The sequence below is a fragment of the Zosterops lateralis genome, assembly GCF_965231275.1.
Source record: "Zosterops lateralis genome assembly, chromosome: 14".
Lineage (NCBI taxonomy): Eukaryota > Metazoa > Chordata > Aves > Passeriformes > Zosteropidae > Zosterops > Zosterops lateralis.
In genome coordinates, this window is record NC_139774.1 from 6,341,201 (window position 1) to 6,354,841 (window position 13,641).

General features: G+C 43.5%; 2 protein-coding genes across 3 annotated transcripts; one reads left to right on the forward strand and one right to left on the reverse strand.

The window, feature by feature from the left end:
• The first annotated feature begins 107 nt into the window (after positions 1 to 107).
• Positions 108 to 4,217, forward strand: NUDCD2 (NudC domain containing 2). 2 transcript variants are annotated; one of them, XM_083871606.1, is made up of 4 exons: positions 108 to 311; positions 1,529 to 1,577; positions 2,795 to 2,946; positions 3,879 to 4,217. In XM_083871606.1, the coding sequence occupies exons 1-4, from the start codon at positions 123 to 125 to the stop codon at positions 3,960 to 3,962; spliced, it is 474 nt and encodes a 157-aa protein (XP_083727732.1). In that variant the 5' UTR covers positions 108 to 122; the 3' UTR covers positions 3,963 to 4,217. The 2 variants fall into 2 exon arrangements, with proteins under 2 accessions (XP_083727732.1, XP_083727733.1); XM_083871607.1 differs by having other exon boundaries at positions 108 to 215.
• Positions 4,218 to 4,336: 119 nt separating this feature from the next.
• On the reverse strand, positions 4,337 to 9,298 carry CCNG1 (cyclin G1; the record flags this gene model as incomplete). The annotated part of the gene is made up of 6 exons (XM_083871605.1): positions 4,337 to 5,844; positions 6,489 to 6,683; positions 6,929 to 7,027; positions 7,107 to 7,185; positions 7,778 to 8,031; positions 9,035 to 9,298. 5 exons carry the CDS (start codon positions 9,296 to 9,298, stop codon positions 6,492 to 6,494), a joined length of 888 nt encoding a protein of 295 aa, XP_083727731.1. The 3' UTR covers positions 4,337 to 5,844; positions 6,489 to 6,491.
• Positions 9,299 to 13,641: the final 4,343 nt, after the last annotated feature.

Below are 13,641 nucleotides of genomic sequence, written 5' to 3' on the forward strand. Positions count from 1 at the left end.
CGGGATCGCCGGTGTGTGCGGGACCCACCCTGTGACCCACCGTGTGCCCGACCCACCGTGTGCGGCACCCACCGTGTGCGGGACCCACCGTGTGCCGAGCGCGGAGCGCCGCCGCCGGGCCCATGTCGGCCCCGTTCGAGGAGCGCAGCGGGGTGGTGCCCTGCGGGACGCCCTGGGGCCGCTGGTACCAGACGCTGGAGGAGGTGTTCATCGAGGTGCGCGTCCCGCCGGGCACCCGCGCCAAGGACGTGCGCTGCAGCCTGCAGAGCCGCCACATCGCCCTGGCCGTGGGTGGGCGGGAGCTGCTGCAGGTACCGCGGGCAGCCCGGGGGAGGCCGCGGGGTGCGGGGTCACGGCCTTAGCTCGGTTATAAAATAGCTCTGGGGTCATCCAGGCCAGCCCATGACCGACCGCTGTGTCACCCACCGTGGGCTTTCCTCAACACCACCCGGGACCGAGACTCCGCCACCTCCCTGCGCAGCCCCATCCAGTGTCTAGTCGCACTTTCTGTGACGTTTCCTGATGTCCAGCCCGGACCTGCCCTGGCACAGCTTAGGCCGTGTCCTCATGTGCTGTCATTAGTGGCCTGGAGGAGGTTTGCACACCTGTGTGCCCTGTGGAGCCTCTCTGTTCTCTATCACAGGTTTGATTCATTGAAAATGACATCCATTGCAAACAGTTTTGTTCACCTGCAGGTTTTACAGGTGATGCCTGTCCTCCAGTGCATGAAAATAGAGCTGGAGAGGGGCTTCTTACAAGGCCATGTAGTGGTGGGACAGCGGGGAAGGGCTTTAAACTGTTAGAAGACAGTGTTATATTGGATATTAGGAATTAATTCTTCCCTGTGAGGGTGGGCAGGCCCTGGCACAGGTGCCCAGAGAAGCTGTGACTGCTCCATCCCTGGCAGTGCCCAAGGCCAGGCTGCACAGGGCTTGGAGTAACCTGGGATGGTGGAAGGTGTCCCTGCCCATGGCAGGGATGGAATGGGATGAGCTTTAAGGTCCCTAAGGTCCCTTCCAATCCAAACCATTCTGGGATTCTATGAAAAAATAAAGATATTAATTCACATGGATTTTAATGTGAATGTAGGCAGCATTTCAGTGCACAGCTTCAGTTGCTCTGGAAAGCAGAAAAACAGCCTAAAGACAGATTTACTTTCACGTTTATAATTATCTGCTCATAGTACCTGTACCCTGCACTAGAGCTAGATGTCATTCCTGGCAAAAAACACTTGCATTTTCATTGCAATATTATAAAAAATGGCATTACCTGCTGAGAAACACAGGCCTTTTCAATGACTCCAGATACTGAACAATGAAGGTATTAAATGCTTAAATTAAAAAAAAAATATTTGCGTAACCAGCAATAATTCTTTGACAGGCTACATGCAAGTGTGTACTTGTAGGGTCAGATCACCCTTTCATTTTCAGCAGAATACAAGGTGGCTGAGTAAAACTTCATAACTCAATGTGAACTGGATGCTGGAAGAGGTTTTACTGATTTGTAATATTGTACCTGTCTTTTGCAGGGTAAACTTTTTGACTCTACAGTAACTGATGAAGGAACGTGGACCTTAGGTAATAACCTACATCTGAAGTGACATTATAAAGGCAGTAATAGTTTACCCCCTCTATTAATAGGAAGCATTACTTTCTTCCCATAACTTTGTAAAAATCAGTCAGTATTACTGGATTAAGGAACTGAGGTATTACAAAAGCACTTGACACTAAGGTTAAGGAGATAATGCCACATCCTGGAAGATGGGTTACAAACATTTCCATATAGTGAGAAGATTTTTGCAAACCTTCATTTAAAGGCAAACAGTTATGGTACAGTTGTGTGGTCTATGATTCTCCATTATTACTGCTTTTTATGCATTACATTTTCTGAGTGACAAAATCTACAGTCCAAGAGAATCAGAAAGAAATTTAAAAATCCCACTAAGGTTCCTACTATAATGAGAAAAAAATAGCCTATTGGGCCATTATATGATAAATACTGTAAAGCATTCAGAATATTTTGGGGTTTGGCAATCATATTTGTGGACTGTGCCTCTCAGAGGAAAATCCCATGAAGGATTTTAAATAAATTTAAATATTTATTGATAATTTAGTAATTTAAGCATTAGAAGTGTTAATACACATTGTGAAGCAAAGGCCAGTCTTTCAGTATACAAATAATCTTCAAAATACAGTTCTAATGCTGTATTTATTCACTTCAGTAGAACTAAACACCCTGCACGTTTACTTTGAAACTTCCAATGCTTTGAATTGCATTGGAAAATGCAGAAATTCCATTACCTTGAATGCTTCCAATATATTCTCTATGGCCAGAGACACTCTGTTTAAATAACCACCCATTCAAGTGTTGCTAGAACTTAGTTCTGGCTTTTTTTGGTAACAACTCTCTGTAAAGCCTGGCCTCAAATTCTTCATTACTGCCTTAGCAGAGTTGTCTGTATTAATAGATTAAATCTTTGTTGTGAACATCTCCAAGAAGTTTGAAATACATTATGTTTGAAATACAAGTACTTACGAACTGTGTTCAATCCCTTAAAACAGTTTCAGCATCTTACAGGCCAGAAGGGGAGAGATGACAGTACAGGCTCTCTTTGCTTCAGCCTTTTTTTTCTTGTTGATGTTTATTTATTTATCAAGAACTAGGTTGGCACTGGTATTAAGAATTTAAATTACTTCATGCCTTGGGCTTGTTAATGGTGAATTCACCAAGCAAAGAAAAGAACCAGCAGGTAGCACTGAGTTTAAAGGTTGCTCTGTGTGTTTTCATTCAACAGAAGACAGGCAGCTGATACGAATTGTCCTGATGAAGACAAATAGAGATGCTGGAAATTGTTGGACATCTCTGTTAGAAAATGAATATGCTGCTGATCCTTGGGTGCAGGACCAGATGCAAAGGAAACTTACACTGGAGCGATTCCAAAGAGAAGTAAGTTAAAGGACCATAATTACTCCTTACATTTTTTGTTAGCACACAGAAGTTACGGCCAGGAAAGCTGAGCAAATGCCATGGAAATATATGCTTTAGTTCAGCGTCTATAAAATGCTCACAAGGTTTTATCACTGTGCTTTGAAGAAATTATTCTGTCTGCACTCTTGTCTGCAGGGTTTGTGATAAATTCAGGCGAGTTTGGAGGTGTTATTGCTGTTTTACTAATTGTACCTTCCTAACAACTTCTCACATGTTAGGCCACACACACAGCTTCTGTTATTATCTAGAATTATGACATAGCCATATTTATAATAAAGTTTGAACATCAAACTCTACTGGATATGCTTGTTTATAATGTAAGATGGCGTGGAATAGATAGCTGGATAAGATGTTCCTTGCAGTTTTACTAAAATTGCCTAAATTGTTTTTCTGTACCTTTGGCACACAACTGCTCCTGTACATGTCTGCAGAGGTATAGAATTATAACATTTTAGGAACCAGCTGAATCAGCAGGGTATGTACTGCAGCTGAGAAAAGCAGTTTTATGAACCCTTTTACCCATCAGGGCACGCATTTAGATTTTCAAAAGGCAGTTTCAAAGGACACCAAAAGCCAGATCTCTTTCTTAAAATTTCCCTAGTAGTTTTCTGGGAGATCTGACTGCTTGCTAAGTCAGGAACAGCATTACAGAGTCACTCCAGCAGTAGGCAACCAATCTGACAATTCAGAGTTTGTTGATGCTTTTTCCAAGAATTTCAGTGTTGTGATAAATGTATGACAAGTTATTTGTTTTATGTTGTTACAATGGCAGAGTATTAACAAAAAGCAGTTTAGGGAGGTTTTGCTTGTGGGTTATCTGGGATTTTTTTAAGCATTTTTTTTTCTAAATAATTTACTTACTAAACAATTTTTTTTTTTACTTCCATCAGAACCCTGGGTTTGACTTCAGTGGGGCAGAAATTTCTGGAAACTACAGCAAAGGAGGACCAGACTTTTCTAGTCTTGAAAAGTGAACTTTTTATATGTGATCCTTTAGACAAATTCCATGTTACAGTTAAGGACTGGAATCATGTAACTGTTGAAGACTTCCGTGATCTCTTCAATGGATTGCTGTCAAAAATAATTACTTCAGTGAAGAGAAAGCTCTTTTCCAGCAGAATGAAGACAAAATGTTACCAGCTGATTTATAAGCTGGGATAACTTTATGATACTAAGGCACAAACTGTAGACAAAGGTGTACATAAAAAAAGTAACGTCTTTTAGCAGAATGTTTGCTTTGGGTGTTTGTTTTTTTTTTAAAAACACCATAGTAAATAAATGTTCAAGTGTAAGTCACGTTTATAGGCTTCCTACTAAGACATGTCATAACAAACAAGAAAAAAGCTACTTCATTAAGCACATGTCAGTGTTTAATTTAAAGGTACATATCTTGAGACAGGACAATTAGAATTGCACATTGCATCCTCTCCCAGCAGGCTGAGCACACCTTTGAATCACTTGGCACAGGTCAGCACAGTGCCCAGGCAGCACTGACAGGTGTGAGACCCAGTTACACATTTTGCAGTGCAATCACTCCCATGAGAAGACTTGATTTGTCCAGTAGAGCTTTGGTATGGAGTGTTCTCTGAAAGCTTTAACTAGTTGAGATATGCAAAGAATGGTTTCCACCTCAGCTGGTACCATTACAGGGAAGGCTTGGCTGGCTAACATCTCATCCCACACTCTGATCTCTCCTTCTCCACTCCCTCAGTCCATGTGACAGTCAGGTTTAACGGCCTGTTGCCAACAGCCTCTGTCCCACAGTAATGCAGAATTCAAGAGGACATCAGCAACTCTCCCAGAACCTCTTTTCATCTAACATACAATAATACATTCTTATTATTCGCTTCCTTGTTAGCACTTAGGAGCATGAATGCCTCAAATATTGACCTGGTCTTCAGTTGTGTTTTACAAAGCATAAAGAGATCAGAGTTGAAGCAATCTTCAATGTTTCTCAACTGGAGATGGGGAACTAGCCCTGCTCCTACTGTACCTGTAACAATGTGCCTGTTCAGCATCAGCATTTACCTCTAGTACAGCAAAACTGGAAAACTAATGTCAGATTTAGGACATGAAAGGGTCACATATGACCCAGTTCTTTCCCTTAGTCATCATTGCTACCACCAAGTTTTCACACTGAATGAGAGAACTTGTGGCATTGGTAAACTGCAGCTCTTAACAACGCTGCAGTTATAGACACTGTGCTAGTGACTGTCCTTCCTAAAGGAACACAGTAAAGTTTCTCTTTTCTCCTGCTCTACCTACTCAACACATCCAGTGGGTGTCACACAGGCTGAAGTTTCATGTGTCTGTGGTAGGAGGCCAGTGCCCATCGTGGCAGGAACACGTGGACACAAGGTACAAACAGCACACCAGGTGAGCTGCCAGGCATTTGCTGTTGTCATCACTATGGAGTGGGAGTAGTCTGTCTTTTCTTAACACACTGCAGCACTGCACTACTGCACATCAGATTTTCCTAGTATTGCATAATCCTCAGAAAGTGAACCAGGATTTAAAAATTAATACCTAATTCAGCACCTGCAGTCACTGTAAACCAAGGTTAGATTACACAAGCTGCTCTACAAACAATAAGATGTTAAAATTCCTTGTATTGGGATTGCGTTATTTCACTGACTAGTAACCAGTCTACCAAGTAAGACTGAAAACTGACACCACGTGCTGTTGAATTCATCATGAAAAGAACTGGTAGTTGCTGGAAGGATCTTAGTCTGAAATGTTACATTTTCTTTCCATGAGTTGAGTTCTTCATTATTAAGATCATGGTTCAGACTTTTCTCACATATTCATGTGCCTGTTGATAAGGTCACAGGCTGGTCTTCTCCTTTCATTGTACTCCTGTAAAAAAACCCAAACAAATCAGTCAACTGAAGTGCTTTCTACAGGAGCCAAACAAAGCATGAGATGTTAATGCAGCAAGACAACAGCAAGATGGCTGTTACAGAAAAATGTGTAGCCTCTGGAAATAAAGTTTAGGTAAGGAAGAAGTTCACCATTTTTACAGAGTAAAACAACTGTAACAGGAATTTTAGCCTTCAGTAATAAGTACAGATTTTAGCCTTCACTAAGCAGTTACACAAGTAAACTGTGTAAAAATGTCTTACTTGTAAGTAATGAACAATTACAAGAAACTCATTCTAACAGGCCAGTTTTCCTTTTGGGATAGGAGCAAGGCAAGGTTTTTTTTCCCTTTTGCAAGCTTTACTCCACATTTTAATGTGAATGTGGTCCCAATGTCTGTAGAACGTGTTTACTGTCACACATCAGTTCTTTCTCCAAAGTTCACACATTAATTCGGTTGCCACTTTTTAGGTACAGCACTGGCTTAAGCATGAACATGAAAACAGGCTGACTCCACTTCTGTTACATGATTCCAGGAGGTAACCTATAAAGACCCTGGAGGTAGTTAACAGCTGATTTTATTTCTACGTTATCAGAAGTTGATTTTACAAGATCAGAAGTTGATTTTTACAAGGACTTACCCATTATGAGGTGGTCTCTGGAATGGTAGGAAGGTGTGTTATTCTGTAGTAGCTGTGTTTCAGCTGCCGAGCTGTCCGTCCGGACACAATCCATTTTAACTTCTGCACATTTGGTTTGGAACACTTGCTTGAGGAATACTCCGTAAGGCACTTTAACACCAGCTCCTTCCAGAAGGTCAAATCTCTGTTGCTTATCTACATCACAAGACAGAATGTCCTATGTTAGTAACTAGTTAAACCTTTATTTTGTATGTGTACTTTCGGCTTCTTCAACAAGACAGGCAGCCACATCTCCCAGGCCAAATGAAAACAACCCAACAGAACTTCACAAAAAAGCCATAGAAGAAACCAATATACCAATGCACCTGTCCCTTCCCCATTGTGTAGACCTTTCCATGCATTTTTCTTGGACCCTCCCCTGAAATTTTACCTGTACATACCTTGGAATGTAACTGTAGAAATTCCAACGCCTCCATCAACTCCAGCAGTTTTTGTTCTTCTATCTCTAGAGCCATAATAGACAGTGCCAAGACAGAGGGCTGGAGAGAGAGATGTTTTTAAACACTGCTTTGTTAAATTTCAGCTGTTTAATTTTCTTTGAACTTTCAAGATGTTTACCTTGGCTTTAGAAAACATGATTCTGCAGTGGCAGGCCTTGAGCTGGGTCTCAAGTCTCTCAAAATTAAGACATTTTCTCCTGTAATAAAAACAGATGAGTGAATCTAAAGGAATGCAAGCTTGATCATGGCAGCATCACTCTGGGAACTCAGAGAAGCAGCAAGAATGTTCATTATCTAAACAAAGGCCTCATTGATCCCAGAAGTTCTGGGATTCCATTCAAACAGGTGTTCAGCTTTGGCCAAAAAAGCTCAGTCTCAATGCCAAAAATAAATTTTGTGTTACACTGGGGAAAAGCTGCATTATCAAAACAGGCTTAACAAGGAATTTCAGTGCTTACTAGCAAAAGGAATCTTTTTTTAAACCAGATTTTGCAATCTTTACAATGAAGGAATACTTCACTGCAGCATCAACAGAGATTTATTATACCATCATTACTAAGCAAGTTTGGCTTTTGGCTCAGTGAGCAATATTCCATTTATGCAAACAATATTTAAAATTACAATAATATTAAACCACAGATGCTCACATTTTTGACAATTACCAGTAAGGGGGAAAGTTTGTGAGATTTTTAAAGGCCAATTATTCAAGCAATTTCCCTGCTTATTCTTCTGCATTCTACATTCTCTGGTCATAGGCAGTTATAGCAAAATCAGGATTAGCCATAGTACCTTTCACAGCTCAAATTCTCATGAATGAATGAATGATAGAGCTGTAGGAACTGGAAGGCTGTTATGGGTTTGACTTTCCAACACAATTTCTCCAGTATGATTTTCTCCATTCTCATCATATCAGAAACAGTGAACCTGTACTGGCTTAATCGAATCAAGTCAGTGGCAAAGGGCACATTTCTCTCCTCTTCTGACGCCTTCACAGCCAAGTAGAAGCAGCTGAGTCCAACACAGCCCAAGTGTTTAGGCTGTACCTAAGGGAAAGGGAATTGTTATTTTCAAAGAAGAAGGCCTCTGATCAACTATTACAACATGCAAGTATCAAACTGTAGGCACCCAGCAATTTCATCAGAAAACTACAGGGGACAAGGAGTTGTTCTGATTTTGAAAACTAAGTATTTTATCCCACATTCTTATCTTTATTTAACCAAATAAGGAAACAGTTATGCACCATAAATTGCATCTCATTCATCTAAAAGCAACACTACAGAGCAATTTTGATCGAGGTAGAACGGGCTTGTTAAAAAGGTTCTAAAATAGCCTAATAGGAAGCTTTTAGGACTTAAAGTGTTGTACATATTGGGTGATAGTAAAAAATTGGGGGTTTCTAACTCTGTTTTAAGTATATACGCACACATATATATGTACATGTGTATATATATATCAATTGTTCTGTTTTATTCCATAGACAATGTAGTCTCAATTTTTACTGCTTATTCAGAAGTCTTTGAAATCATAATTTTCCCATCCATTCCATTTAGCTTTCTCATTTTTGTTTGAACACACAAGGAAAACAAGCTTTTATTCTTGTCCAAATCATACAGTGGTAATCCTGTCTTGTCAGACAATTAAAAACAACCCAGGTCAGCACGTTACATTTGCACAGGAGAATGCAGTGCTAACTAATGTTTGACCAGATTTCAAGTGTTCAACGGCATCTTGATATACACAAGGCTTATTGATAGGTGGAAAAGGCAGTTAAATAAGAAGTAATTTAAGATGTTCTTGTATCTATACAACAGGACAGGCTGTCTGTCTTGGTCTAAGTCATTAACATGTCCTGTTTCCCACTCCATGGGCATCCTTCAGTTTTTCCTTCTCCAGAGGAAACACCTTTCTTAATAATACCAAAATCTGAACCGAGAACACCGTATTTTAGCTCCACACAACCAAAAATCTCTGGAAGGAGCTTAACCTAGAGACACTTTAGCTTCGAATAGGAACTATGCTGAGAGCTTATACTTTAAAAACCCTTACCTTCATTTTTGACAAGAATCTATCTAAGAAATTCACAGCTAGCGAGAAGGTCTCGGTGCGGAAGCCAAAGAACTGGGTCAAGCTGAGGAGATCCTTCACTTGGAAGTCCCTGAGGCGGGCGGTCATCCGCAGGCCGGTGTCGTGGGCAGCCTCCAGCAGGCGGAGGCCGGCGGCGCGGGGCTGGGCCCGCAGCTCCTGCTCCAGCATCGCGGGCAGCTGCAGCGCCGGCTGCGGGCCCGGGCCGCCCGCGGGGGTATCGATCATCTGTGGGAGACAACACAGCCAATCACACCGGGGAAACACGGCAAACTCACCCAAACCCCGCAAACTCCCCGGCCGAGGTACAACAGATACAACAGATACAAGAGCCCGGGCACAGACACGGGCACGGAGCCCCCGAGGCGCCCCCGGCCCCTCAGCCCAGCGCCGTGCGGGGCAAGGCGGGCCCGCACCTCCCGGGACATGTCCGGGCCTGTCCCCGCCGCCGCGGGCTCTGCCCAGGGACCAGCGACCTGCTCGCTCCGCCGGGGGATGGACGGACAGAGGGACAACGCCCACCCCACGGAGGGGACGGGAGGGGACGGGACGGACACGGCACGGGGAAGCCAAACGCGCAGCGGGCGGGACGGGAGCCGGCCGCGAGCCCTTACCTTGTCTGTGCGGCGCCGCTCCGTGCCCGGGAGGGGAGTGTCCGGAGCGGGGCCGGGGGCGGTCGGGGGCGGTCAGGGCCGGGCACCGTCCGGGCCCGCGGCACCTGCGCGCACCCCGAGCCCGCGAGCCGCCGCCCCGCCCGCGCAGTGCCGCCCTCTGGCGGCCCCGCCGCGCCACGGCCCGGCCCCGCCACCCGCCCCGCCCCGGCCCCGCCACCCGCCCCGCCCCGCCCCGCCCTCCCCGGCCGCGCCTGCGCCTGCGCCTCAGGCGGGCACGCGCCCCTGACCACATCGCCCTGGACCGGACCAAACCGAACCGGACCGGAGCGGGCCGGTCCCGCCTCCCTCTGCCCCGTGCCCGAGGCCCGCAGCCCCAGTAGAGCCCGGCCCCGCTCAGCCTCGGGCCGCTGTGACAGCCGTGCCCCTTGGGGCGCCGGGAGCCCCCCGAGCGCGCACCCAGCCCTGGTGCGGATGGTTTTTAAAGCAGAAATGGTTCTAAACCCTTGCGGAGGCCCCTGGCCCCCAGGGCTGAAGGCTGGCTTTAGGTGTTACCGCTCTCACCCCCGGCACGGCTGAAACCTCTGAGGTACAAAGCCTTTCCAGCCCCTCCCTCGTATTTCGGTATATTCGTGGAAGGTGAGATCATCACCGAAGCTGCGGGAGAAAAAACCAAAAACCCTCCAGCAACACTTGTAGTGTTAGAGAATCAAGTCATTGCTTTTTTCTCGCCAGGATGTGCAGCAGAAATCCTTTCATCCACAGATAGCCCGAGAGTGCAGAGAAAATCATTCTATGGCACATCCAACACTCAAACCAGCATTGGGGACTGAAAACACTCCACTCCTGAACAGACTCCAGACAAATAAAGGGAATGCTTTACACTGTAAAGCCTTTTTGTTTTGGGCATGCTTGAGACCCGAGGCACTTACTTATTTAATAAATATCTCATTATGTTCTACTTTAATAAAAAATCATTACCCATTCCAATGGCTGAATAATCCATTTTTCAGACGATCACATTGATATTTCAAATGGGTTCAAAATACTTAAGTTTTTTTCTTAAAACTCTTGAGGTGTTATTTCTACTTCAGCCTAAAATTTTCAAGATATTTTGTGAAAATTCCTGTGAGTTGCTTGAAAGGCTTAGAAGTCTCTTGAGGAGTGAGCTGACTTTTTCTGAAAAGCAAGGTTTTTGGTAAGGCAGACCACTTAGCTGTATTTGATCTTTGCCCTCTTCAAAGAAAATATATGTTGGTATGTCACTAATATTTGGAGTGATATATAGCTCTAAATTGGTTTTATGTGTACCAATGGAGATATTGAACATATACACATCTTGCTGATGGAAGTACTCCGCATCTCAGGGGGATATGAAAGAGTTCAAATCCAGGTGGATTTTATGTTTTTTTTAGAATTTATCTTAGGAAGACTAAGTTTGCAATAAAGCCTAGGTGACAATTGTCCTGAGCAGAATGCTTTTTTTTCAGTCAAATCTATCAGCTTGCTTGATGTTCAGAAATCTTCCTGAAAGAAAGGTTAAATGATTTATTTAGCTTCTGGCCAGGGTTTTTGGTATCACTTTTTGCCAGCTCTTGATAGCCAACACCTCAATGCACAGGCCAAGTCATCCTATGTAGTCTCAGAGTAGGCTTTTTTCTCTCTACGTATTTTGCTTTTGAGCATGTTTATTTTGCACTTGCCGTAAGTTTTGTTTCTCGGGTGCTTTATGCCTTCCTTCGAAACAGAGGGAGGTTGAGTTGCACTTTAAGTGGTGGGACAACTGTGACTGGTGTAAGCAAATTTTGGTCCCATCTGCCTGAAATGAGCAGCATGCTGGAACTGCTCCCAGAGGTAAATCTTTGTTTTATAACTATGGGAGACTGCAATTGTTTCCTTTATCTCTGTATGCCTTGGAGTAATGTCAATGAAGATCAGTTATAAGGTATTTTTGTTCAGCAAAACGTGTCCATATGTGTGGGGTTCTAACTGTGCAGAAACACTGGCTAAATACTGGCAAGGACACTGCCCGTGTTTTCACAAGAGTGAGGACTCACCAAAGCCATGGCTTGAGTTGCTTTGAATTCAGTGATCACAATTTGCTGCTGAAAGCACTTGGCACATCCTCCCTGTGTCCCTACCAGTATCCATGGCTCTGTTGTCCCCCAAGGAGGGGATGGTGAGACAGCAGCTCTCTGGGGACTCTGTGCAGTTATGCTCCTTCCTTTGAAGGACTGTAAAAGAAGGACTGTTTCATGCATCCATGAGCTTTATCACCTTATTTACTCAATATATGCATTAAAAGCAATATTCATACTACTTTCTCCTATTAAATCCTACTTACCACATATTTATTGCGGGTTTGTTTAATTCTTCCCATCACTTGCCTGTGGAAATTAATTAAAATTTGTTTCATTGGAAGAATCTTTGTACTTCAGAAGAACTTTCAGCAGGCAAGACTAGAAGGAAATATAATTAGAGATGCGGAGATTTTTAAGAAAAATATGTTTTTCATATTGGATTTCTGTAAGGTTCAGTGGAAGTCAGCATGGGGGAGTCCTTGGATGTGAATACAAATACCATGCCTGTACTTCTTTCCTCTCTAAAACACTTGCATGAAATCTAAGTTTCTGCTTGCTTTCCATTTCCTTTCCTTCCTCAGACCTTTGCAAACTGCTGGTTTGAGACAGTACATCTAAAATGCTGGTTTGACCCTCATTATAATGTCCTTGATTTGAGTGTCTATTAGACAAGACAAAGTAATTAGTTAAAAAAATGAGAATGGAAGCATCAATCCTAGGTCTCATGCTACAGCCCATCGGAGAGAAAATGAATTGTCTTCAAAATGTGCTCCGAACTCTAAACTGTAAATCAATCTGTTGCTATTGGCTGACATTCCCATATAATTGCCCATGAATGCAAACTTAAGTACGTCAAGTATTCACAGATGCAGCACATCAGAAATAAAGATTATAGTAAATCAGATGTCATGAATATGGATATTTATGTTGCCAGTAAATAGTCTGAGTTATCTAAATTAAAATTCAAAATTATATATTGCAAAGGAAGTGTTCTTTTTTACTTTTTTTTTAAGAGTTGGAAAACATTTGCAGTATTCTTCCTGTCATTACTATGCACATAATAATCATGGGAAGCAAATGATACTTCTTTTCATGCTGCTTGTTTTAAATAGCTTTTATTTCTCAAATTGCTCTTAAAAATAGTCTAAGGGAGTGCTGTAAAAAGCAGTGGGCCATGGATCTGCTTTGAAGCCACTGACAGCAGGCAAAATCACTGGATTGTTTTTTGTTCTTGCAGCAAGGATTCCAGACTGGGGACAGCGTGGAAAAGAAGTTCATGACGATTAAATCTAACATATAAGTTATGATTTAAAAATGTTCTTTGGGCTTAGGCACTTGGCAAACAGAACCCTAAAACACCTTCATGGGGCTGCTGCAGCCACTTGGGCAGCAGCTTGGGAAGTGCCTTGCTCTGAGTTGCCAGAACTCTCTCACACTGGAGTGGCTGAAGCAACACATACTCCATCTGCTCTGCAGGCTCTGTGTGTGTGGGTAGAGGATGCTTCAGGAGAGGGACTGCAGACAGTGAGAGCACCAGGAACTTCTGAAATGCACTGCAGCTGTTCTCTTGTAGCTGTGACAGAGAGGAGATAGAGGATTAAGACTGGATAGTAAAGATGCTACATCTTCTGTCCTAGATGTCTGCTCTGCCTCTTCAGTGGTTGTCATGCCTGAGACAAGGACACCCAGTTTTCTTGTGGATTCGTCTGAGGGCACAGATTGCTCCCGATGACTGTGGCTGTGCCAGCTGAGAAGTGCTGGGAATTCTGCAGGGGTGGGTGGTATAGAGCCTGCCAGAGAAGCTGAGTGGATATTTGCAGGAGTGGTATCTTCACCTCTTTTCTACTTAACCTCAGATGTTTTTCAGAAATCTGTGTGG

Excerpts from the sequence above, each read along its gene's own strand:
- NUDCD2 (XM_083871606.1), top strand. The coding sequence starts at position 123 with ATGTCGGCCCCGTTCGAGGAGCGCAGCGGGGTGGTGCCCTGCGGGACG. Across the intron at positions 312-1,528 it reads GTGGGCGGGAGCTGCTGCAG|GGTAAACTTTTTGACTCTAC; the intron begins GTACCGCGGGCA and ends TGTCTTTTGCAG. Across the intron at positions 2,947-3,878 it reads TGGAGCGATTCCAAAGAGAA|AACCCTGGGTTTGACTTCAG; the intron begins GTAAGTTAAAGG and ends TACTTCCATCAG.